At 42.8% G+C, this 25,079-nt stretch overlaps 1 protein-coding gene across 1 annotated transcript in view; it reads left to right on the top strand.

The window, feature by feature from the left end:
- The window catches only part of AKR1D1 (aldo-keto reductase family 1 member D1), a 34,838-nt gene extending 15,390 nt beyond the window's left edge, over positions 1-19,448 (top strand). Inside the window, exons 2-9 of the mRNA XM_005482793.4 lie at positions 985-1,152; positions 5,501-5,617; positions 10,015-10,092; positions 12,497-12,619; positions 14,346-14,455; positions 14,929-15,094; positions 15,870-15,952; positions 19,287-19,448. Coding sequence (XP_005482850.1) covers positions 985-1,152; positions 5,501-5,617; positions 10,015-10,092; positions 12,497-12,619; positions 14,346-14,455; positions 14,929-15,094; positions 15,870-15,952; positions 19,287-19,329 — 888 coding nt within the window. The 3' untranslated portion in view covers positions 19,330-19,448. The remainder of the gene's footprint in view (positions 1-984; positions 1,153-5,500; positions 5,618-10,014; positions 10,093-12,496; positions 12,620-14,345; positions 14,456-14,928; positions 15,095-15,869; positions 15,953-19,286) is intronic.
- Positions 19,449-25,079: the final 5,631 nt, after the last annotated feature.

Genomic DNA, 25,079 nt, shown 5'->3' with positions numbered 1-25,079 from the left:
ATCAGATATCCCTGTTGCACCAGAACAAAGCCCACGAAAAGGAAGGGAGAATAGCATTGCTGCACACCCTTGGCCACCACGACTTAGGGCTGCTCTCTCATTATAAAAAGTGTAGGAACCATAAGTTGTTTTCAGTACAATTTTAGTGACCAGACAAATAATTTCAGTAACCAGTTTTGTGCTTTTTTTGCTTAGTTTGGCCTACGTGTAATTTTGCTTGCCATATTGGCTTATGGAAAATATGGAAAATATGACTGTTCTGAAAAAACAAGCTTACTCTGAATTTTGGCAATGATGAGTAAACAGTACAAAAATGTCACTTATTAGGAGGTTTCTTGGGATCATCTTAAACTGAAGCAGTAAAATATACATTAATATACACTAAAGCAACTACAGTTTTTTAACCACACAGTAAAGCAGCTATTCAGAACTGGGAATAGCAGTAGATAGTCCTGACCTTCAGATTATGATACTAACAACTGTAAGTTGATTTGAGGGGAAGGAAGTCAAATCCAAATTCCTGCACTGCTGAAAGGTCCAAGCTACTCAAAGAGCCTCTGGTCAGCAGGTGGTTGACCAGTTCTGCTCAACCAAACAGTCATCTTCCCCTTGAGTAAGACATTTAATCAAATGGGTGTTGTAGGTAAGCCCTTGCTCACTAGATAAGAAATTCTGAAATTATTTTCATATCGAATGCATTAGATTCTACATCCTGAGGACACTAGTATTTTCTCTTTCATAGAGATAGACAATTTTTTGCTTTGCTGCCTTTTCCAGTCTAATCCCACATACTCAACAGTTTTGAGAAAAAGCGCACAGCCCTCTCTTATTTGGAAGTTGAAATGTGATTGCCTGGGAGGAAAGGGATGGTCACTCAGGATGAATTACACCACGAATCTCATACATATCTCAGGGACCCTCCAGCACTGAAGGAGAGGTAAGCACTAGGCTGACACATGTTCATTCTTTTCCTTCTCCCACCAGACTCCCAAAGGTTCCTGTCTGGAGGCAGTGAAGATTGCCATCGATGCTGGCTACCGCCACATTGATGGAGCCTTTGTCTACTTCAATGAGCATGAAGTGGGACAAGCCATCCGCGAGAAGATTGCTGAAGGGAAGATCAAGCGAGAGGACATATTTTACTGTGGCAAGGTGAGAACTTGCACTCAGATTATTTACACTAAATTCAGCATTTCTGTGAATGGTCTTTCTTAAGAGTACCGGCAGTCAACATCTGGAATGTTTCCTTCCAGATCCAACATCCTTTATTTTTCTTTCCTAGCATTACCAGAATGCTGCAGATCTTTATGAACACTAGGTTTGCTGTGAGGCACAGGAATCACTGTTCTCTGTGTAAATGTCTGATAACAGTGGGAGCCATGCAACATCCCTTCTGCTTAGTATTCTAGGCACCTGCAAGTGAAGACCATGGCTAAGTTCAGCCTAAAGTGCTGCCTAACCTGTTACTGCACCACACGTTGTGTTGTCACGCACAGAGCCCCAGCTGGACAATGATCCTGCAACTGAGCTATTTTCTGTTAGAGCAATTCCCTGCACAGGTTTGCCATGAGGTTGCACAATGGAAGGGGTGGGAGCAAGCACGTGCATGCCAATGTCTGTGTATGGGAGAACAGCAAGTGCCTAGATTGGTACTACTGCCAGAAAATTACTCATCAAGCTACACCCTTAGTTACTGTATCACTTGTAATTAAAAAGTTCTAGGATGATGAATCAACTTACTTGGACAGAAGATGTCATTACACTTCTGTTCTAGAGCAATGAGGCTGGAGTAATGCATGAGCTATTTTATATATTCAAGTCTTAACTCTATGACTTGACTCTCTCCTAAAATAATGAAATCCCTTGTGGAATGAAGTGTCTGACAGAAGCTGTCACAACAACGATGAATTACCCAGGTATAAGAGAGGTCATTGCACATTGTAGTGCAATGGTGCCTGTCCAGTTTCTAAGGGAGTTTATGGCCTCAAATAGTTCTTTCTGCAGTGCTTCTTTGAACACATCAGCCTAATATTTTCCCTTTCTCCTTTCCCAAATAACACGTAATCCACAATTACTCAACAGACTTGCAAATAAACACCACTGTTCCTAGAGTGAAAGATCCCATGGGATGAGAGGTCTGGCTTCCTGTGAGCAATTTAGTGAAGTTCTATGATCTGGGGAAATTAAGCTTCATATTGGATAGTTTGCAGACCAAGTGGATTTTCAGCAGCTATAGACCAATTTCCAAGCACAGCAATTTCCAATCTGCAAAATATGCACCTCTTTTCCAAGTTTCCTGCTTGGTTCTACTGATAACAACCTTGCCATTCTGAGAAAAGCCTCACGTTCTCAAATTCTCTGCCTTTATCAGGGGAATTTCTCAGTCTCTTATATGCCAAATATGTTGATTTGGATCAGTGAAAATATTTGGTTTCAACAGTTTTATAGTTTCATTACTGCAAATTATCAGTAATATTACAAATCAAAACCACCAAGTTGTGCCAAAAGGTTAGAACCAGATGTCCTAACAATTTTGAGTATTTTAACTTTCTCAACTACTTCCCCTGCAGTTTATTTGCCCATATCAACTTTTAGGCTCTATGAAAGCAGATCTCCTGGTAAAATTTCCAAACTTCCTTTATTTATTAAGCCTTTCTGTATTCAGTTGTCTGATCTCATCGCCAGATGATTTTCCTAGTCAATAATCACTACTTAAACACTGAGTCATTTGGAAAACTGCAGGTACTGCAAGCCACAGGGCTGCAACACATGGTACCACAACAGCCAATGCCTGTGCTCCCAGCCTGCAGACACAGGTGTGTCTGTGACATGACACACACATGGATTTCTCTTACAGTCGTGTCCTCTTTGTGCTTGACAAAACGTCAGCTGCTCAGGGTGATAGTCCATCATAACATTTCTATGACCTTTAAAAGAGTTCAAAGGCAGAAATAGAAAATATTCTGCAACTAATTCAATCCATCACAATCAAGGATTTTCACGGGTTTCACTCAAAGCTCTCACAGCAGCTCTGAACTTCCCAGAAGGAGTGGGAGGGGATCTCCCTTGCCTTATGTATCTTTAGTTTAATGCACCTCACAAACTTAGGTAGCTTACAAACTACAGGCAAATCTCAACCCAGTAGATACTTTGGGCATTGATCAGTAACTGATTGCTAAGAACTGTTGCATCTTCTAGGAAACATGGTAGATACACAGACCATTCTTGGAAGCACCAGGCACTACTGAAGTTAGTTATGTTTTCTTCCTTACTGACATCAGAAGTACTGGGAATTCCCAAGAGCCTTCAGACTCAAGCCCCTTGTGCAGATCTTTCCTGAAGCAAAGATGCTGCAGATGGAAGGCAGATCCATCAGCAGGGACTGACGAGAGCAGCCCTGCTGAGTGGCAGCGTTGCTGGAACAGTGACCTGGTGTGATCGCGCTGCATCTGCCAGTTGAAATCATCAGCACTTGCACTTGGCTCTCGCTGCTGGCTGCCTGATCAGGCAGAGCAGCTCAGCATCCAGAAATTTTAGAGGTTTTATATCAACTGCCAACATCTCACTTGGCTTATACAGCAAGACCTTTTTGGTCTCCTCTTTCATCCCAGGATATTTCTTTCATTAAACTAGAAGTAACATTTCCAGGAAATGTGGTGTCCTAAAGTGCCAAAGCCAGCTGGCAGCTTTGACTGCTCAAACATGGGTTCTACTTAGGTAGATAATACAATAACTTGTACAAATCATGAGAACAGTTATAAAACTCTCAAGTTTCCATGGCATCGATGTATTGACATAGTACAAATGTTTTTAAACATAGTACAGCTGTTTTTAAAGGCTGGTTCTTCAGAACCTCTGCAGTTTTTAGAGGGAAGTATATTCACTGGCAAATGCTGAGCTCAATAGAACTGGGCTCGAAAGGGCACTCAGAAAAACTACTTCTAGGCAATATATCTCAGGTCACCAAATTTCTAAAACACAGTAACAACCTGGACATGAAGGGTCTAGAAAGTAATTTCCTTACTTAAATACAACTTAAGCTCATTTTGCAGGTAAAATGCTTAAAAAACAGATAGACCAAAGCTTTTCAGTAAATCCAGTGAAACAACTTAAACTCTTGAGAACAGGACCTTGGTCCCTTACTGCAGTACACCTCAGCCTCTTACCACTGTCTCCTGATCATAAACTCTTCACATCTTGCAGCACACAGCTGAGAAAGGCTAGTATGAATTTCGAGGTGTTTTGGTTTGTCACCTTAGGGCAGGCTCAGATGTCCTGCTTAACATGTCCTTGCTTCTGAGGGCAGAACAGAGTAGATTTTTTTCCCAGGGAATAACTATAACATAATTAAAAGAAAAAAACCAAGCATCTAAAATTACTTAAAACTTACACAGGCTATGCCCTTTAACACCTATAATCAACCTCTTCTCCCATAAGTCACAATTCAAGTTTTGTGTCTGTAGAGCAAATTTATTCTGTACCTATGCATGCAGTCAGCTTTGGTGGCAGAACTGACTAGACAATGACCATACCAGCAAACAGCAGGTTTTTTCCAACCAGCAAAAGTGACAAAAACCTAAATGTGACTCCTCACGTTAGTTTTGTGAGTTGAAAAAAAAAGAAAAGAAAATAGCCCAACTTATTGTGTGCATTCAAATGGTACTTAAAACCTTCTATTGTGTGTTAATTCTGCTGCAGTTAAAATCACAAAACTCAATCAGTTTACAAAGAGCTCTTGGTTACTAATTACCATGCTATGGTTTTATCCTTGCAAGAGACTTGCATCAGCACAGTTCAGTTAGAGATAGTGCTGAACACTCACCAGCTGAGCACACTCCATAGCAACCTCGGGGCATAACCCTGAAAGGAACAGTTTGCATTAAAGAGGTACTGAAGACTGTGCTTTAACTACTCTCACCTGCACTACAGTGACTAATCACATACACATTTTTCCGTGAGGACTGGGGAATAAGAGAAAACTTTCCTAGGTCAGGCAGTGTCTCAGGCTCCCTGACCACAGGAGAAAAACCAGAAGATTCTCTTAGTGCTGGGTGCTTGGCTGCTCAATAGCTAACTCACATGATCCAAGCTTCTGCCTTCAAGCACAAAACTGACCACAGATTCCTTGTGGGAACAAAGTTTTTCAGTGAAAGCATATGCTTGGAAAACAAAAGGAATCTAAGTTTATTGAGCAAGAGTATGTCATACACGCAGCTCAGAATAACCTGTTTTGTAATAAAAACAATACGTAATGGCTTTACTGGGTCAATGCTTCATCAGTCCTGGGCAAGAGCTCCTGTCTTAACCTCTGCACCCGGCTCTGCCAGAAGGCAAGGTAAGGCACTCACCTCTGCCTTGCAGGGATGGAGGCCACGATGCCTTTGCTCTCTGCAGAGTGGGCTCTGTCAGAGGACAAGAGGGAGGGAGTGTGGGCTGGGGGTCTTCAGCTGTCTCTCTGTTCCTCCTGGCACCCACAGAAAGCCTGTGCTTGCCTCCCCAGCTGTGGAATACCTGCCACCCCCCGGAGCTGGTGCGTCCCACGCTGGAGAAAACCCTGAAGATCCTGCAGCTGGACTATGTTGACCTCTACATTATTGAGCTGCCAATGGCTTTCAAGGTAAAAAGAAAAATTGCTTGGAAAAAGTGCATTAACTTAACTTGAGCCAAGACCTCCATCTAGTATATTCCTTGCAGCTTCCAACCTAGGTTGTCAATAGCATTTTGAGCAGATAACATATATATTTTGATATATACTGCATACATGTATTTCTGTGCACTGCCCACCCAAAGAGAGCCATTTATCAGGTGGTGTGAGAACAGGCCAGGAGAGATGTTGCTTGGAGTGTTTCTGCTGGAAGGACAAGTTTCCCAGCTGTGGTTGAGCAGTTCCTACTCTGAAATATTGCACAGCTGAGCAGTACCTGTGTCTGAATCCCCTCTGAGCCATGAGGAGAGAGCCACTGGAGGAAAGAGCTCATAGAAAGCAGCAACAGGCCAGGGGCAAAGTTCAGAGAGGGAGAGAGAAAGGTAGAAAGTCACTAAGTTTGGTTTCCTTATTCTGTCCTAAGTTAAAGCTGCTGGGAAAATTGTTTTTATGATCTTAATCACTGTAACTGCAGCACTCAGCTTCACTAGATCACAAGTGGTGCTAAACATGGGTTGTCCCTCTCTTATTCTTAAATGATCAAGTCTGATATTCCCTCATACTGCTGGCTCTGGGCAACTTGTAGGCAAAACCTTTGAATGCAGGGAGCTCACATCATAGTTGCACGCCTCCCTCTTGCAAGTCCACAAACTTTCTGCTTTCACAGCTGTTTCTACCTTGCTTTAAAATTTTCCTCTACAAGTACATGATACCAAGGCAAACGAAGTTAAGAGAATTATATTCAAAACATTTAAGTGGTTTTGAACTAATTAAATCTTTCTTCTAAGAGAGAATAGGGTCAGGCAATTAGTTGGTGAACAAGGTTTGAGCTCTAAACTGGCCTCTTTTTGCAAGAAAGGTAGATCTCTGATTATTAAAATAATATTTTGCTGCAGACTCCAAATTATGAGAACTATCAGATAGGAAGCAATTTACCAATGAGGCTATCACATTACACTTGCAGCCCTTTTTTCCCCCTGAGGAGGCCATATCCTATTAAGACCTGTATAGGAGTAACCAGACTCTGATATTAAAATTTTATTTATACAGTCACACGTATGGAATCCTTTTGGGTACATTTCTGAAAATTTCCCACCACTAGCAATTTCCTGTTTCCCTTTTCTTATGTTTGTATTCTTTAGTAGTTCATTCTCCCACATAGTGAAGGTCATTGTCTCACAATATAAAGATATAGACAGCTGGCTTTAAAGTAATATACATCTGACTCCCTGAGGCTTGTGTCAACAATCTTGAGTAGTTAAAGGAGTAGCAGACCTAGAGATTCATTCATGTTTCTCATGAGAGGAGAGAAAAAAATAAGTCACTTTCTTCCTGAAAAATATACACTTGTCTATGTCAAATACAAAATGAAAAAAACCCATCCTTTTGCCGTGGTGACAGGTTTCCTTTCTTTGCTCTCTCTCTCTCACAAATACACCCATCCTGCCTGTGATGCTTGCCTTTGATGAGGAGCATGCAGGTGTAACTCTAAGAAACTCCTGCTCCCCCCTAGTCTGCAAGCATGGGTGCTTTCCTCCCCAAAAGTCCAGCAAAAGCAGTCTCTGGTTGGAAGCAGTGATGTACCTAAGACAGAACTTACAGTTCCACCCTGAAAACAGTAAGAAACGTGCCCCTGCAGAGCCCAGGCAGCAATTTGTCACAGGGCTTTCAGGCAGAGCAAGAGCACTATGGTTTCAGAGAGCACCACTCAGCAAAGCCCCTCTGCTTTTGAAGAGCTCATGAACAGCCACCACGAGGGGTGCAATTATTCACTGACCTACCAACATTAGCCTATATCTCCCTGCACTTTTTTCCCACATAGATTTCCCATTCAGGACTTCTGTCCTTCCTGCCTTTAGCCCCCTGCAGTGTTGCTGAGCCCCTCCACCCCAGCAAGGGAGTAACCAGCAGAAACAGGTCTCTTCAGACCCCCACATGCCCTCCCTCTGCCTGGGGAGCTCATACCCCACAGGTATTTTGGGGGTAAAAAAACAGCAGGTTTTTGGGGGACTCTTCTCAGATGATTGATTCATCAGTAAGCACCAACATGTGCATTAAATGATCTGCAAATCTCTCCCAAACTAATGATAGGAAATGATCTTTCCTAACTGATAGAAAAGCAGATATTTTAGTGTTACACTGAACAAGTCTCATTTAATTATCTTGTAAATTTAAAAGAATAACTCAAAACAGACCATTGGCATCACTATTTGACTTCCTGTTGCCCTTCTGTTTATAGGACAGGCATACCCAGGTTGTTAAAATTGCTTTCTTGAGAAAGCCTGCTTGTCAAAGACCATTTTATGAAAGCAAGGGGATGTGCAGAATTGTCTCCCTGCCTGCATGTTGGTGATAAAATTATAATGGGAGCAGGACTTTTCCTCTCAGTGGTTAAGTTACTGGGTTTTAAACTAGCAAGTATGGTGTCTGGTATCTTTTGGAGTGCCTCCAGACTTGGGACATGACATGATGAGGTGTGATCCCACACAATGGCAGTGACTGTACAGTGTTGCCACACTAATTTCAGTGCTCATGCAGCAGCATGAAGCATACCTTTTATCCAGTGTAAAACAAAGCTATCTCCAAGAGAACTACAAGAGAAGACATCAGCATTTCTAGGATCACTGGTGCGGTGTACTTCATGAGAACCCAGAGCTAAAATACATGACCAACTTCTGAAAGACCTTGTCACCACCCTGTCACCACCAAAACACTGCCTTTCTCTCAGCACTTTATCCATCTGCAGGCAGTTCTTCCATTCAGAAATTCCCTTTCATATAAAGACAGCTTGGTAGAGAAAGTTTTGCCTGGAAACTATTGAGCAGAGACAACTGCACTTCAACACCTTGCAGAATTCTCTGCATGTAGGAGGAGGAATTGATCACTGTAGAAATCCACAGTAGTTCACACCACATCTCAGTCAAGAGAAGTTAATCTTCAAGCACCATTCATCCTGAGTTGGTTCATTTTTAAAACACAAAAGATAGAGGAAAATAGGAGGATGGTAAATTGGCGGATATAATTGGTGCCCATTGACTACTATAAAAAAACTCAAACAGAAGTGCATGAATTAAGAGTGGGGCAGAGTAAAAAGGTCCTGAATTCAGACTCATTTACTAAAATTAAACAGGTCCAACTGTTTAATATGTTGAACTTGCAGTCCTTGGAAAGTGTGCTGGGGTATCATGGGATGAATGGTTTGTTCCAAAATACCACAGGGTGGTTTTGCTAGTTAAGTTTTTCCACTTCACACTATGATGGCAAACACTTTGCCTTCTAATAGAAAAAGAATGTACCCAACAGCCATCCACCTCCTTCTAGTCAAGGTATTCTCTTTTTCCAGCAAGACAGAGCAACAAAAGCAACAAGTTGTCTTTGTGGAATTCTCTGAGGAAAATCAGCACATTTGGAGGAGAGAGGCTTATGCCTGTAACTGAGACCTTGGCCCTCTGAAACCTGACTCTGTGTTTTCCTTAGGCTCACTTTTCCCATTAAATGCCTTGGATTTGAACTCAACTGAATTGGGAGGTGATAGTTACTGATCATATTAGTCACAGCTGCATGTTCCCAAGGAGTTACCACGTCAACATCTTGTACCCAGGCCTTTGAAATGTAGCGGTTTGAAGTCAGATCAAATGTCAAACATCAGTGAAGGGTTTTTGTTCAAAAAAAAGAAAAACCAAACTCAGTAAAACACAAAAGTGAAAATGTGATCAGACACAAGGGAGGGAGGTGTTAATGCATTGCCTGCAACACCAGTGAAATAACCAGCAAATAAGAGAAAGCTGTGCTTGTGAGATATCAGCTAATAAATCATCTCTGAAGCTTACAGAGCACAGAGATTGGAGGAAAGAGTTTCTAGTGCCCAAAGAAAGTGGACAATGCACTTAAGAGGTTAGCTATGCCAATAGCCCATTACTGCCAGCAGCTCCTGGACCCTCCCACTGTTGGGGACAGTACCAGCTCAGTTCAGTTCCCAGGTGACACAAGCAGGAGGCAAGGGAAGGGCCAAAGCGAAGAGGAAAGAAGTAGAAGAGAACACAAGCTGGTACTCCAACCCAGCCCTTTGGAAGGAGTGGAGTCTTCTGGATGCCATAACATAAAGGTCAAAAGTTTGCTGAAAAACAAGGCCATCCAGGAACTCCTGAGTGCACTCTCATGTGACAGTTCAGGAGTGTGTCCAAGGACGATCTAGCAGACGAGGATGTGGTAAGCCCAGCATAAGTGACCTGCTGAACTTAGGGTGTTTCAGAAAACTACTCAATTTTTTTTTGTTGTTTACTAGTAGAAACAGAGTCCATGAAAAAAATTTTGTTCTAAGGACTGAAAAATTTTTCTTTAAAGCACAGCAGTATGGTTTTTCTTTTCAGCCTGGAGATGCACTCTACCCAAAAGATGAAAATGGAAAATTTATCTACCATGAGACAGACTTATGTGCCACTTGGGAGGTAAGCAAACACAACATCCATCCATATATGCTTTAAACCCACAGATATTCCTTCTCATTTTTACTTGTGGTTTTCATAAACATAACTGAAGCAAATTGCCAGGGCAAATGGATCGAATTCTACTAACTCCATGCATAAATTTTACTTCTGTCCTTAAGCATTCTTTCAGCATGTTTCTTTTTGCTGTCATTTAATTATTTTTATAACAAAACACTGTTGAAACATCAGACATCCACATTCCCTCTTTAAGAGAGTGCACTCTACATTCACTACTTGAAGCTTTTATCATTAGGTTTTTACCAATCCTTCCCCTTTATCAGATTTTCACAGAAAGAGAAAGTTGGAGCCCTCAGGAGAGACTAAGTCATCTTGAAAAAAATAAAATCTTTTTCACTTGCAGGAAAAAAACAGATTTTGCCCTAAAGCTTACCATAAAAAACAAAACAAAACAAAACAAAACAAAACAAAAAAAAAAAAAAAAAAAAAAAAAAAAAAACACAAAAAACAAAAAAAAAAAACACCCAGCAAAAAACACCCCACAAAACCCCACCAAACAATCAACCAAAAAATCCTATTAAAAAAAAAAGAACCAACATCTCCCCACTCAAACCCCACCTCCCCCCCCGTCCAAAAACCAAAACCAAAGACCTTGCCATCACTTGCCATGAGAACAAGTTCACTCACTTCTAAATTTACTTATCAGATGGGAACAGAAGATTTTTGTGGTAAGAAAACTTGGAGGGAAGTAGCATTTGCCTGAAAGATTGCACCCTAGATTTGTTTGTGATGTGCCTTACCCCTTTAGGCAGATGTCTCACTAAGCCTAGTGTCACTTGGCTTCAGGATCTTGGGTGAGAGAGAAAATGAGACTTGCAATCTCCTCACATTTCTGCCTCTCAAAGCCATGGACACCTCTTTAGTTCTCAGCTCTCCCTCTGCACCAGGCCTGATGAAATAGCATCACTAATTACACCCAGTTCACACCAAGAGAGATAAGAGGTGCTACTACGTGCTCCACTTCAGCTTGCACTGTCCAGATCTGGACAGTCATGTCCCAGTTTAGCTCTACTCGAGGTACAGCAGATAAAGATGAAGAATGGTGAAATTCTGACTGAAATTTTGCAGGGGGAGAGAGCCCAGAGGGGGCCTGAACTTTCCCTTGGCAGCTGAACCATCCAGGCTGGGTCTCAGAGGGAAGGGGGACTTCCATGTTGGCTGTTTATGTTACATTTGAATTTGGCTGATGCAGTTCATTCCCCTCTTTTCACAGAATGGTTGCTCGGATATTAAAAGCAATAGCTCACCCAGCACTGCTATATTTTTATCTTTGAGTGGTGTTTAATATAAAGGTTATTCTATAGCAGGCCACTCTCTTCAGCTAATTAGCCAAGAGAAAAATAGGTGGTGGGGAGCGCCTGCGAACAGCAGCATTAATCTGAATTAAAATGGCTCAACTCAATCCAGATAATTTCACTCTCTCAGTGAAATAAAGCTAGCTGGCAAAAATTAATTCAGATGACTGTATTTGCTGACTTGTCACTGAGTGATAGAAGGCATATGAGGCCAACTAGAGGTCATCAAACAGAGTGCCTCTTACCTCCCTGCTTTCAGCTCCTGTAAGACAGAAAGAATAACAAAACCCAGAAGGGCATCCAGCTCCATGGAGGGGTCTGCTCTGCCTCAAACAGTCACTGAATTGTTTGTGTGCAGAGTTTCAGGCAGAGAAGGGGAAGACTATAGGAAAGGACCCCCCTTTCCCCTTAACAACCCAGCAGATGAAGCAAATGAAGACCAATATATTCATGTCCAGTATTCATAAGAGTTTCTCAGCTACTAGGGTTTGTCTAAAGCACAAAATATCCAGAATGCCTCTCTCCCATCCACATTTTTTTTCCCTGCTCGATATTGTACTGAGGTTTTCTGTGCAGGTTTTGTGATGTGTCTTGCCAGATATTTAGGGGATTTCACTGGATAAAGACTTCATATGAAAAACTGTCTTACAATCAAAAGGAGTGAATTGACTTATCAGGAAAGCAATCTGTTTTGTTCACTTTGCCCTCTCCGGCTTTGAGGCATTGCTAAAGCAGCATAAATTAAGCAAAACTCTCTAAAAGCAGTTCCCTGGCATCTAAGTATCTATATCTCAGGTTAAATCTTCCTGCTCTCCAGACAATTTCTACCCTCACAGGAGGTAAAAACATTAGGGCTTGGTCTGGAAAGCAGGTCGACACAGGAATAGAGTTTGGTTTGTCTGGACAACACCAGCCCTCATGCTAATAGAGCTGTTAGCTCTGCTGCAGCAAAGGTTCTCAATAATGGTCTATTTTCCACCTCTCTCTAAAATGCATGCTCCAAGAAATCAAGCCAACCTGTGGGATTCCTCTTGTCTTTGCTTTCTTTACAGGCTCTGGAGGCATGCAAAGATGCTGGCTTGGCAAAGTCTATTGGAGTATCCAATTTCAACCGCAGGCAACTGGAGATGATCATGAACAAGCCAGGACTTAAGTACAAACCTGTCAGCAACCAGGTATGACTGCAAGCCAAGGACAGTGCCTGCCATGGTGCCACTGCCCTTTGGGGAATGCAAACACACAGCCTAAGCCTCCATGTACACAAAGGTGATGTGTACTTTGCCACAGATGCTGTCCTCCATGCTTCCATTTCTAGCTTGAAAATATTACTCTTCCTATCTAGGCTAAAGGTCAATATTTGAAGGCTCTGGAGCAATCGCTTTCCTCAGTTTCTGCTCCAGGACTATAAAACCGGTGCCTCTATGCCAAAGCTCCATAACAAGATTGAATGCTGAGCCAAAGCAGATCTTAGATTTCTGCCATGTACCTTAGTTCAAGTCCAAAAATTCCCAAGAAAGCCATTCAGAGCTAACCAGTGCTCAGTGAAGCCGTGTCTACCTTAGTTAACACTAGCATAACCCTACAGACCCTGAGTCACTCCAGGCTTCTTAAGGGTAAAAGCCATTAGAAGCAACTCCTGAATTCCCTGTACTTGCCTCTCTTGTGCTTTTCCTATAAGACATTTGTAAGAGATAGAGAAAACGTTCAATTAAAGGAGACCCTGTTACGTGACTGGCCCTAGTGGAACAATCCCGTGAAGATGACAGGCACATCTGAGTTAAATTACAGCAGCGGAGCTCTGAGAAGGTGACAAGTGGCAGCGACCCATCTGAGTGCCCAGCACCTTTGGCTCTTGCATTTGGCAGGTCTCTGCATTTCCTAGAAATCTCTGGGAAGCCCTTCTGACTAGTCTGGCACAAATATCCACATTAGCAGTAATCGAGATGAGGCCAGGGACCAACCAGGACCAACTTCCCACTCCCAGCGCGTGGCCTGGAGGGCTGGAATGGCCATGAAGCAGGGTAAAGAGGCTGGCCACAGCTTTCATTTCTCTACTTGGCCTGGAAGGAAAGGCTGCCTGCGAGAATAGGAAATTCCAGCACCCTTCCCTGGTATTAACATGCCCAGCGGGTGCAAAATGCAATTGCTGTTTCTGGCGTGCCCCTAAGACTGCACTGAGCATTGCTGATGCTTCCTGGGGTAGAGGAAAACCAGGCAAAAGATTAAGCTCAGCTTAGGGCAGCTGGCCAGCAAGCAGAGAAGTGCCAGATAGCTTCAGACTTGCCAGATAGCAACCACTGCAAACAGTGGCTGCTCTGTCACCTTTGAGACATCCATTTCCCAGAGTCTGAGATCACAGCCAGAATATCCATGACTGTGAGGGAACAATGTTTGCAACGTGGGAGGGCACAGCTCGCAACAAGGTCATAATCTCACCTTTTGAATACTCCCCCCACCTTTCTAACTGGGACACTTTATGCCAACACATCCCTAAAAACAACATCAGATTAGTCATCCTGAATGCAAGAGGCAGAGAAAGGGAGAGCTGACACACATGAGATGGGTTTTCTTCTCTGTCTACTTGTCTAGTGAACTTGCCTCACCTCCAAAATCCCCACTTATTGCCACCTTTCCACTGCAGGCCAATAAAAGTTTCCTGCAGCCAAATTATGCTTGCAGATGTTAATCTGCTGTCCATCAAAAAATAAAATTAATAAAAAAATCAATCACCCAGCACTGTACAATTAGAATAGTAACCACAGATGGTGTTTCTCCCTATTCCTTAATTTACATCTATCCCTTCCTGAAAGCATCACCTGGTCTGTAGCTCTCAAAATATTGGGATATCTTTCTCTGTGTCTGTCCTGTTGATTAGTCATCCTTTCTGTGCTACTCTTGCAGGTAGAATGCCATCCCTACTTCACCCAACCCAAACTCCTAGAATTTTGCAGACAACATGACATCGTTATTGTTGGGTACAGCCCATTGGGAACCTCAAGGGATGAATCATGGTAAGTCCCCACGTTACTTTCAAATAGAGGGACAATATCCAGGGAAACATAGTTCTCTACTGCTGGGTCTCCGTGCAAAATACTTCTGCGCCCATTCTTTGAAGTGGTTTTGAACCTCAGTGTCTAAATATTACTGTTGTGAGTGTAAACTTTCAACACTCCTGCTGCATGCTGTCATAAAAAGAATGCTAGGTGTCTGCATAGGAGGTTGCCTTAGGTCTCCTCTAACAGCAGGCAAGTGTTTGGAATGGGGAAGGTGTGGGGCTTAGGTGAGGAAGAAGAAACAAAGTCAAGGTTAGGACATCACACAGGAAGTTGCCTTTGACAACGTGCCAACCTAAGAGGCAAAGCTTTTCTCCTGTCTTTCACCCTACTTGACAAAGGTGCAGTGTTCTGTCCACAAACAAGTAAATGCCCCTATGTTCTGACATTCAAGATGAGGAGATTTTCTTTTTTTTCCCACTTTTTTCCAGGGTAAATGTGTCATCCCCTCCTTTACTGAAGGATCCTGTGCTGAATGCCATTGGCAAGAAGTACAACAAGACTGCGGCGCAGATCGCTTTGCGTTTCAACGTCCAGCGAGGGGTGGTGGTGATTCCAAAAAGTTTCAATCCACAACGCATCAGAGAGAATTTCCAGGTAAATTCATACCCCAGTAGTACATGGACAAATCCATTTACATTGGCTTAGTCCCTATAGAAGGTAATATTCCCATTTTTTCTGTAGACATATGTAAGGCTTGATCAGTGGCAAACTTTGCCACATTTGATGCTTCTTGTCCCCACCACTAAATGGTAACAAGGTATGACAATAAGAGGGCATAGAGGAAATTTTGGTGTCTCTTTACTCTCTGGAGCAGCTAAAGCTCCAGCTGGTGGTGTGTCCCAGAGCAGCTGCTGCTGCAGTGAGCAGGACAAGCGAGATGAGGTAACTCAGTAGGTCAGCAGCCCAAGGCTGCAGGAGCACAGGAAGAACTGATTGCTCTGCCCAGTTTTCAGGTATGGGACAGCTCTGCTAGGGAAGGGTAGCTGCACACAAGTGTGACAGAAAGGTTCACAACCACGCCACCAGAAAACATTTGGTTTGACTACCACCCAAAAATAAGATTACTTTGTTCTTGCATCCCTTGCAGCACTCAGTACTCACACTGCTCCCTACTTCCCCTGGAAATACACTGCTTTCAAAGCTGGTGTCTCAGTATTGCCAGACTACCTTCCACTTCTTGCAAAAAAGGTGTAGGCAAATGTGACTGGGCTTATTCATGTCCTCGAGACTCCTGCAAATGCAAGTAAGCATGGGTTTGTGGGAGAGATACAGGGAGAAGGAGGGATTGTATTTCTGGAATCTGGAACATATGAAGGTTGATCATGAGAAGAAATGCTAACTAACACATTCTTAACATCTCTTCCATTAGATCTTTGACTTCTCCCTCACTGAGCAAGAGATGAAAGAAATTGAAGCCCTGAACAAAAATGTTCGTTATGTGGAACTGTTAATGTAAGTACAGGAGAAATCCTAGATCCTCATAGGGCATTCCTGTTCTTTCAGAGAATTATAAAGGAAAAAAAAATCACTTCCTTTTAATATTAACTTTTGCATAAACAACCCTATTCTAAGGTAAGGCTTGAACATGAGAGACTTTTAATGCAACCTGAATACGCTCCTGGACCCATTGCAAAAATAAGTGTACAATATTTGCCTGAAGCTCAGGTTCTCAAAGCCCACCCAGTAGAAAGTGAGTGTATCTTGCTATTCCATCTCTCCTCCATTTCTTTAACTCCTTCTGCTTTGTGGTGACTGGCGGTCTCAGACACTGATAAGGCATAGCATCATCCCTTTCTAGAGGTGTGGATATTGGAGCTGAAATTCAAACAAAATTGAATTGTACCTTCTTCTAAGAAAAACAGAAGAACAGAAAACTTGTTTGACTGCTAGACCACTTCCTAACTATCTCTTCTGAGACCTGTCCCTGCTTGATCTCTTGCTGTTTGTCACCTAAAGCTTGTCACCACCCAGTAGTGTCTTGCTTCACCTGAAAGCTCCGACCTAGCCAAAAACACCTCTCTTCCAGAGGATGAGGCTGTTTGTTTATCCTTCACCTCAAAAGCATCTACAGCTTATGGCCAAACTTTGTTTTCCCCTTTTCAGGGCACTCAGTAAGTAGCCAAATGCTAGAGATTAATTTCCATGCATTTCTCCTTTTACCTTAGATTATCTGTGTCCTGCTAAATTGTAGCATGAAATGAAAAGCATTGATAGCATCAATAGCACTCTAAAATGTTGACCATTGCTCAAAAGATACAGGGAAATGTTGCAAAGAAACAAACAAACCACTTACTGTGCTGCATAAATATGATCAAAAATATGCACTAAGTTAAAAGCATCATACTGGAGTTCATTTTTCACATTTAAGCTCATCCAGGTGCTCTGAAGCTTTTGTTTCTTAAAACTTAAAATAGCTTTCCATCAATTAGCAGTACTTAGTTCCAGAAGGCTTCTCGCAAATGGCCTCGGAGATTCTTAAGTGTGTTTTGGTATCTGACACAGTTTGGTTTTATATAGCAAAATTGAGTTATAGCATCATTTAAATCTTGAAGATTATATACACCAAATGTAACCTTGGTGCAAAGTCAAGAGCCTTTCCCAGAATCAAAGTCAAAGGCTGCAAATGCCCACAGGGGAAGAACTTTCTAAGCTACCAATCTAAAAAACTAATAAGTTAAATGCTTTGCTTTATTAGACTGAATTTGGTCATAGGAGGCCACCAAGGATATAAGGAAAACAGGATGCATAGGAGGGGCATTGCAGCTCTAGTTTTCACAAGAGCTCCGTGTTTGGGGAAAAATGTTTAAGCACAATCTGATCTCAGATAGGAAAAAAGCCTTATTGGAAAAGTGATGTTGCCATGTAAGGAGCAGATATATAGATTGATATTTATAGATATATATGCCTACTCTGCGTTACCACACTGAAGTGTCTGGAATTGACGCTGCATCAGACAAATTACCAGCCTAAATACATTTCTTATTTCATCCAGCAATCTGTAGCTGAAAAAGTCAAACCACGCTACAGAAAGACTTTTGGTTAGTCAACTTCATGCAAAACCTTTGACTGCTGTGATACACATGCCAGCAGGAATGGAAAAATCCAGCTTTTCTCTGGTTCTTCCCCTTATCAGCTACCATAAAGGTACTGTGTGCAAACCTGTTGTTCCGATGGTATGAGTAAGCCCATGCAAACAGGATAACGCAATCAGTGGAATGAATTAGCAAGTTGAGCATCCAAGAAGAGAACGGAGGTTTTATAAAAACATGAGTACTTCAGGAAATCTTAAACTGAAGTTGTTTCTTCTCCTCTTGGAGAAATCTGGAAGCATTGTGCAGGGCAAGTTTTACATTAATGTATCTGCTTGATTTATCTTATGCTCCCATTCTCTGCTATGGATGTTTTTCCTCACCAGCTATGCCAAGCTGCACTGACTTCTCCAAGTGAATCATTTTCACTCAAAGGACTCAGACTTTTGAATATGTGAGATCTGGTTAGCAAGCATGCTCAATAGATGAAAAGTAGAGATAATGACACTGGCAACTCAGACATCATTAAATTATACTGAAGTCAAACAAGCCAAAGTGTTGTGGCTTGTTTTGTTTTTTGGGATTTTTTTTTCAACCAACTCAATCTGTTAATGTGTAAACACTTGATCTTGGCTGAATATTGGAATGAAATGTTTTGACACAACCAATTCAAAATGTTTGATGCCTTCCAGTTAGTTACCTTCAATATTGTGAAATGTGTCCTTCCCAGACTGGAACAATTCACAGCTGGGTAAATGCCAGTATTTGTTGTGCTGTGCTGTAAGGCAAGGCAGCCAGCTGCCATGGTGCACCTGAGAATGCTCTTCAGAAATTTTTCATTTAGCTAATGGAAAGTGTTTGTCAAGCCAGGGCTTGTGATTTAGCATCAGCTTCTCAAACAAACAAGAAAACCCACAACAGAAAACAGCTACCTCTCTCTCAAGTCTGCCAATGATGGGCAAACACAGTGCTATTTTTTTCACCTGAAGTTGACCCTGGGAATTTTCTTCTTGCCTTTTACAATGATCCTGAATTGTGCATCTTCCCTGAGCACGCAGTTTCTAAAACAAAGCCTGAAATGTCTCTTTGTTAGGGTGCACCCATGACCATCCCTTTCTCCCCTGAACAGGGTCATTCCCAAAGCTTATTTGTAAATTCTCTGCCACAGTAGATACTGGCAGAATATCTATGTGTAGGCTGAGCTAGAGGACAGCCAGACCTAGTTTAGGTATGGCAGCTGCTTGGGGAAAGCACCACCCTAGACCCAGACTTGTTCATGCCAGCTCTAAGGGCATAAGGCAAAGTAGAATAGTCTGGTGTCTCTACCTCTTCTTCACACATAGCCCTTATTTCTAGGTGTCTTTCTAGACATCTGAACAAAGATTTCCCCTTCCACAGTACAGCACACATGGTGAAATCATCCCCCTTTCCTAAAACACTTCTACTCACCTGAGTTAAATAGTGGGAATAGTTGAGATCCAGAGTCCTGTTGATTTCCCTCATCTCTCCTTAAGATATGCAGACTGTAGGCCTGAAAAATGGTCCTTCACTGTCCTCTCCTTAAATACACAGGCTTGCTTCCAACTCTGCAGGGTCAGTCATTCAGAGCAGAACAGCTTGTGGATAAGTAGGAGAGCCTTCCATGAAGGCCACACATATATTGCAAGGAAGAGGTTTGCTGGGCACCGGTTGATTGCAGTAATTTGATGTCTTGCTTCACCCAAGGAGCTCACTTGTTCAACCTGACCTTTCCGCAGGTGGCGTGACCATCCAGAGTACCCCTTCAATGATGAGTACTGAAAAAGAGGTGGCTCTGGACAGCCAACCAATGCTGTCAGGCTTTGCTGAGAGACACTCAACGTCTGGTGCTTTGTCTTCATATAAGGCTGCTCAAACCAGCATTAAAAACATGACATTTATTTCTTTTTGTCTTGTCAGTCTCTTCTTGTTATTGGTGACCAAATCTATTTAATTCATTGAATTTCTGGTTTTGGTATATCAGGCTTTAATGCTGAACACAGAACATTTAAGACTGACTGCTGATAAAACTGAAGATTTCTCCTAAAAACAACCTCACGAGTTCAAGCCAAATTGGTTTCACTTAATGGAATATTCTCCACTTAATCTGAAATAAAACCTTCCACTTCAGTAGGTGTGAGGCAGAATCAGAATTACAGAATGGGCAAAGTTTGAAGAGGCCACAGAGGGGTCATGTAGTCCAAACCAGTACCATTTTCTCTTGCAGCTTGAGTAAGAGAAAGTCAGGAGTGGTGAACTAACTGAATCTGATATATATGCATATATTTTTGCTGATATGGACTAGATATGTGCACTGCTTCACATTTAACTCTGACCAGAGTGTTCTGCAGCTGCACATTAAAGCTCACAAAGTGAGCTTTATTCCATAGGTACATCCCAGCTGGCTCCACATGGAAACAGTTCAAGCCCTAAAGCATTACAAGCACGTTTGTATTCCCACACACACACACCCCCCCTCAGCTGAGGACCTCAGTAAAACACAAGAAAGTGTATGACACTTGTATTACACTGTACTCGTTATTCAAGGGTGGCATTAGCTAGCATTGCATACATAACCTGCAGCTACAACTAGGGAGGTCCTCATCTCATGACATTAAAAATCCCTTAAACTTCTTTCATGCTCCATTAACTGATATTAAACCAAGAAAATTTCTGTTCACTTAAAAATTCTTACAAGCATGAAGGCAGAAGCATGTACGCTGGGGTAAGGAAGACCAACTCCTTCAGCATGAACTTCTTTTTCAGACCACTTGTTTGCAGCCTATAGGTGCACATGCCCTTACCCACACCTGCAGAGGGCTGCTTTGCCTCCCTCCTGAGCCCAAGAACCCCAGTTTCCTGCCACTGAAGGAGTACACTGGAGAGGTATCACAGAAGAAACAAAACCATACACTCCTAGAGAGAGAGTACTTCATGTACCAGAATGTATGTACTTTGGAAAATGTGTCATACATAAGCTTCAGTCTATAGCATCTGCTTTTATTTATTACCATTGCTATTTATTATCCCTGGAGTGACTGCAGCAGGAAAATGCCAGAGCGTACAGTTCACGGAAACTCTTCTGTATGGTCATGATGGGCTCCTCAGAGCTGAGACAAACAGGGACATGGATGAGCACTTCACAGGAGCAGCAGGGAAGGCTCCCAACAGGGTCAAGTGCAAATGCAATCCTGGATGAACTCAGTGGGCACCACTGGAGAAGTCAGGCCCCTTCAGCAGGGTTGGCCTTCACGTAGCATTTATAAATCCATTCATAAATCTATGCCAACAAAGAAGAATTCTGCTTCCTGGCAGTTACCCAAGGGCAATTCCCATTTTATTCTATTACCCCCTTAGACCAGAGGGGAATATAAAAAACAAAAGTGGGGCAGATGTCTCTTCTTTCTCCTCAGATACATTAGAAATGTCCTGGTGTAGATCCAAGGACACTCCCAAGGTCAGGTGGAACTCTGCACCCAGGGGTGTTCAGAACCACTGTCACAAGTCCTGCTTTGCCCCTTTGCAAACAGCTGAGGTCCTGGTCAAAAAACTGAATAAAATCCAAGTCTAAATTCAAGTGCCAGAGAGGAGGAGTTACCACCATACCCAACATGTTATTCCAGTTGCTTCATAAGTAAAAGCCTTAAATAGAGCTCACAAGGCTCAACTGCTTAACAGTAGCACTGTACAAATTTTTGCACTGTAACTTGACCAGGTGCCATTCTCCAATCACAGCCAACATTCAGGCCAGGTTTGGCAAAGCTCTTGTTGTCTACAACTGCAAATGTCAACTAGTGCTTAGCTTAAATGCTCACACCAGTCCCTTTTACAGCTCACTGCTCTTTCCAGGCATCCTCCTCCCTGAGGTCAGGCAGCACTGGAGATTCTAGTTAAGCAGGTGACCTTGTACTTTGTGAGTAAGGAAGACAATACAGTGAAACCTCTCTAACAGAGAATACCATCTAATCAAATATTCAACCTATACTGATTAAATAACGCAGGACAGATTGTGAGAGTTCATCCTGCCCAAGTCATGCCATCAAATTCCTCCCCCCTCTAATTTTAATAGAATCCTCCTCCTCCTCCTTTGCATTGCCTCATTTGTATCTGATGAAAAAAGATTCAGCCTCTTCCCAGGGGCAAATGCTCCCAATACTAGTTTCCATCAGTTATGAAACTGCTACTGACATATAGTCTACTTTTCCCCCCAACTCTGCTCAGTTTCAGACCATTGCTTTCAGACCATTGCTCCCCAACTTGCCCAACAAAAGTTTAGATGAGGAATATAAATGGGCCTTCAGGTGGGAGCTTGGGAAACCCATTCTACCAGCAGCTGGACAAGGAGAGAGGAAAGCCCAAACTGCAGCTCCAAGTATGATTTGCTTCCATCTAGCACATTATAGAGTCTTACTGGCCCCACTGCCTGGTATGAAACACATCACTTGGAATGGTCAAATACATGCTCCAATGGAATGCTCCAACTGGAAGGGTCCAGCGTGGACAGAGGGGCCTTCAGCATCTCCTGCTCTGACAGGACTGACACATGACAAGAATAGACCAATTCATGTACTGGAAAATTTACTCACTTTTATGGTAAATAACCTGAATTGCTTGTGACTTCTTGTATAGCTGTAAAGCAAACTGAAATCCAAAAGATATTTGCATCAGCTACACACAAGTTACTTTACAGCAAAGAGAACAAACTATGCAGCACTTCAAATTCTTTCAACAGGCTAAGAGCTGGTGTGGTCAGCAGGAACCCAGGTGATGTGCTAACATCCCTAGCAGCATAGCAGCTGCCACAGCAGTTGATTAGAGCCCGGGCTTACCTGGCATTCCCTGCTGTTACACAAGCTCAGGGCTTTGGATGCAGCATGTGCACGCTCACGTTCAGGGGGTGAAGCAACAGGAAAGCACTGGCAAAGCCATCGTGCAGCCACCCCACCCTGCACTGCATGGGGACAGGAATTTGTTCCCCCACGGGCAGGCAGAGCTTCCTCTCCCCCAAGACTAAGCATGTGGAATAGGAGTCTGTTTCAGAAAGGACATGCATCACATTTTCCCTAAAGTTGTGCAAGAGAAATAGGGAAAATAGTAAGAGGCAAAGTGGGATGGGCACCGTACATTTTGACAGTCTTACACTGAAGAATGCCCCTTGGATTTATATCACATTTTCGTACCACAAAGCTGCCAAGAGACTTACAAGAGTGTGGAGGAAAATGCAAATGGCCATATCAAGCCATCAACCACAATTAGGATGCAATTTTGGGTAGACAGAAATGGACAAAGGGAAAGGAAGGGTTTGTAGTACTGTATTTTTTCACCTGTTGCCTACCAGTAAGGCCTGGGTGCAAAAATGGGATTTCTTCTCCTGGTCAAAGTGTAATGATAACTGAGGGCAGACAGTGAGTTCTGCAAACAGTCAGAGAGGATAGGTGACCACAAAAGGTCATGCCTTTGGCTGCATGCAGCAGGGTCCTCATTTAATGACACTTCTTCATTTCAGTCTTTTCTGGTATCAAACAAAGCCTAAAAGCTGCTCACCTGCAAAACTGGCAAAATATTTAACCATTACCACTTTCTTGGGAAGTGCAAAGGTATTCAACAGCAGAGAGGCTGGTACATTCCTTAACTAATTAAGATCATATTAGAACTAGAATCAGAAATGATGCGTCAATTTGGTGTGTGAATTGTTTAAGTGTGGAAGCAAAGCCAGTGTTACAGGGACTCTTAAAGGAAAAGAAATCACGTGCCTGGAATGTGCAAGACAGATCTCAAATCCCCACAGCAAGCAGTGAGGACAAACTCAGATCTCTTGTGTAGAGCAAGTCAAATTTGAAGATTTAAGATGAGATGACAACCTTTCTACTCTGACTAAAACCAGTGCCTCCTGGTTGCTATCTGCCAGACCAAAACACTTTGAAATAAATCAGTTTCGTATTTGCAAGATGATTTCCTTATTTTTTGGGGGGAGAAGAAGGAAGGGATCTGCTCTTCCAGAACATTTTTCCCAGCCCTCAACAAGAAAATTCACATGATTAGAGGTAAGCACTGGGGTGGAAAACGAAGTCCATAAGAGAGTGACATGTTAGAATGAGATTCAGCAGGCTTATTTCACTTGTGACCTAAACTGCAAACACATTTGCCTTTGGGGACAGAGTAATCAGCACGTAGTTGGGTACTAGAGCAGTTTTCACACTAATTGATTCTCAGCAGTGCCATATTTCAGCTCTTCCCAACATCCTACTACCCCAGAGCAAAACCCCCAGCTTATAATAAAGGGCTTTGAGAGTGCAAAAGCCAAAAAAACCTAATTTTCCAATGCCAGACAGACTCCTTAGGGAACCCTAACTCAACATGCATGAGCAATACTTACAACAGGACAACACATTGCAAATAAAATGCAAAGCAGAACCAAATGGAAAAAGAGGACAGAAAGAAGGAGCTGGAAGGGAAGACAACACGTGTGTATAAACACTTACACATGGACACCAGGGGCACCACTGGAGGAAGCTGCTCAATTCCTGCTCTGTAGACTGCAAAGCTACCTGGGTGAAGGGCTCAGATCAGTCCAAAACCACTGAATGCAGCAAAGACAAAATTTTGCATCAGGACAAATGTACACCCAATTAAAGATAAATGAGAGCTCATGCTGACCCAGAATATGTCTCAGAGAACCCCTGCACACAACCAAAGTCTGTGCTAGGGCAGGGTGCCGAGGACTTTGGGTAGGATCCTGCTGACATTGCAGCACATAAAGATCAGGAATGACTCTGCTGACACAAGGTACAGATGCACAAACCAGAGGCCCCATGCCCTCACTGCAAGGAAACTCATCCCAAGTTTTCTCTTCCCCCAATTAACCAGACCAGGGTTGTTCTGCCAAGCCAGGACAGCCCCTTGGGAAAGCTATCCAAGGCTATTTTGCTTTGTGACCTCTTCAGAAAACTATTTTGCTCCTCATGCCACTACTTCAGCTTCCATCTATAGGGTGACACCCTGCCCTGTGTGTGAAACAGGGAGGTTTCCCAGAAAAGTGATCCCACCATCCCACATGTTCAGCAGTGATGGATCCAGACAGTCCAGAACAGCCCAAACCAGCTGTTTGGCAGCATCCCTTGCAGTCAGTCCCTGCTTTTCTACTGTGGGGAGACCACAGTCCTTTTTTTTTCTTTCTACAGGATTATGAGGAGATTGCCTTTACATGGTGTTAGCCATATTGATTTGTGCTTGAGGCACTTCAAAGAGGAACCTCCAACATTCAGAAAGGTTTTTCTCTGTGGATCAGAAATCCACACTTACATTCAACATGCTATCTCTCTGGTCCCCTGTGAAGCACAGTCCTTCCAGAACAGAGTGGGAAAGAAAAGCAGAAAAGTTAAGCACTGATTTAGGATTTCTACTAGTTTTTCTCTTATCATGGCATTTAGAGCACACCACAAGTCATGAATTTCCTTGGCAATCTACACCTTTCCAGGCCCAAGCCCACCAAGTCACTTGGCTCACAGCCCTGTGCTTCCAGAATTGGTCTT

The sequence above is a fragment of the Zonotrichia albicollis genome, chromosome 4 (genome assembly GCF_047830755.1).
Source record: "Zonotrichia albicollis isolate bZonAlb1 chromosome 4, bZonAlb1.hap1, whole genome shotgun sequence".
NCBI lineage: Eukaryota > Metazoa > Chordata > Aves > Passeriformes > Passerellidae > Zonotrichia > Zonotrichia albicollis.
Note: the sequence above shows the minus strand (reverse complement) of the source record. Positions and strands in the feature narration are given on the sequence as shown.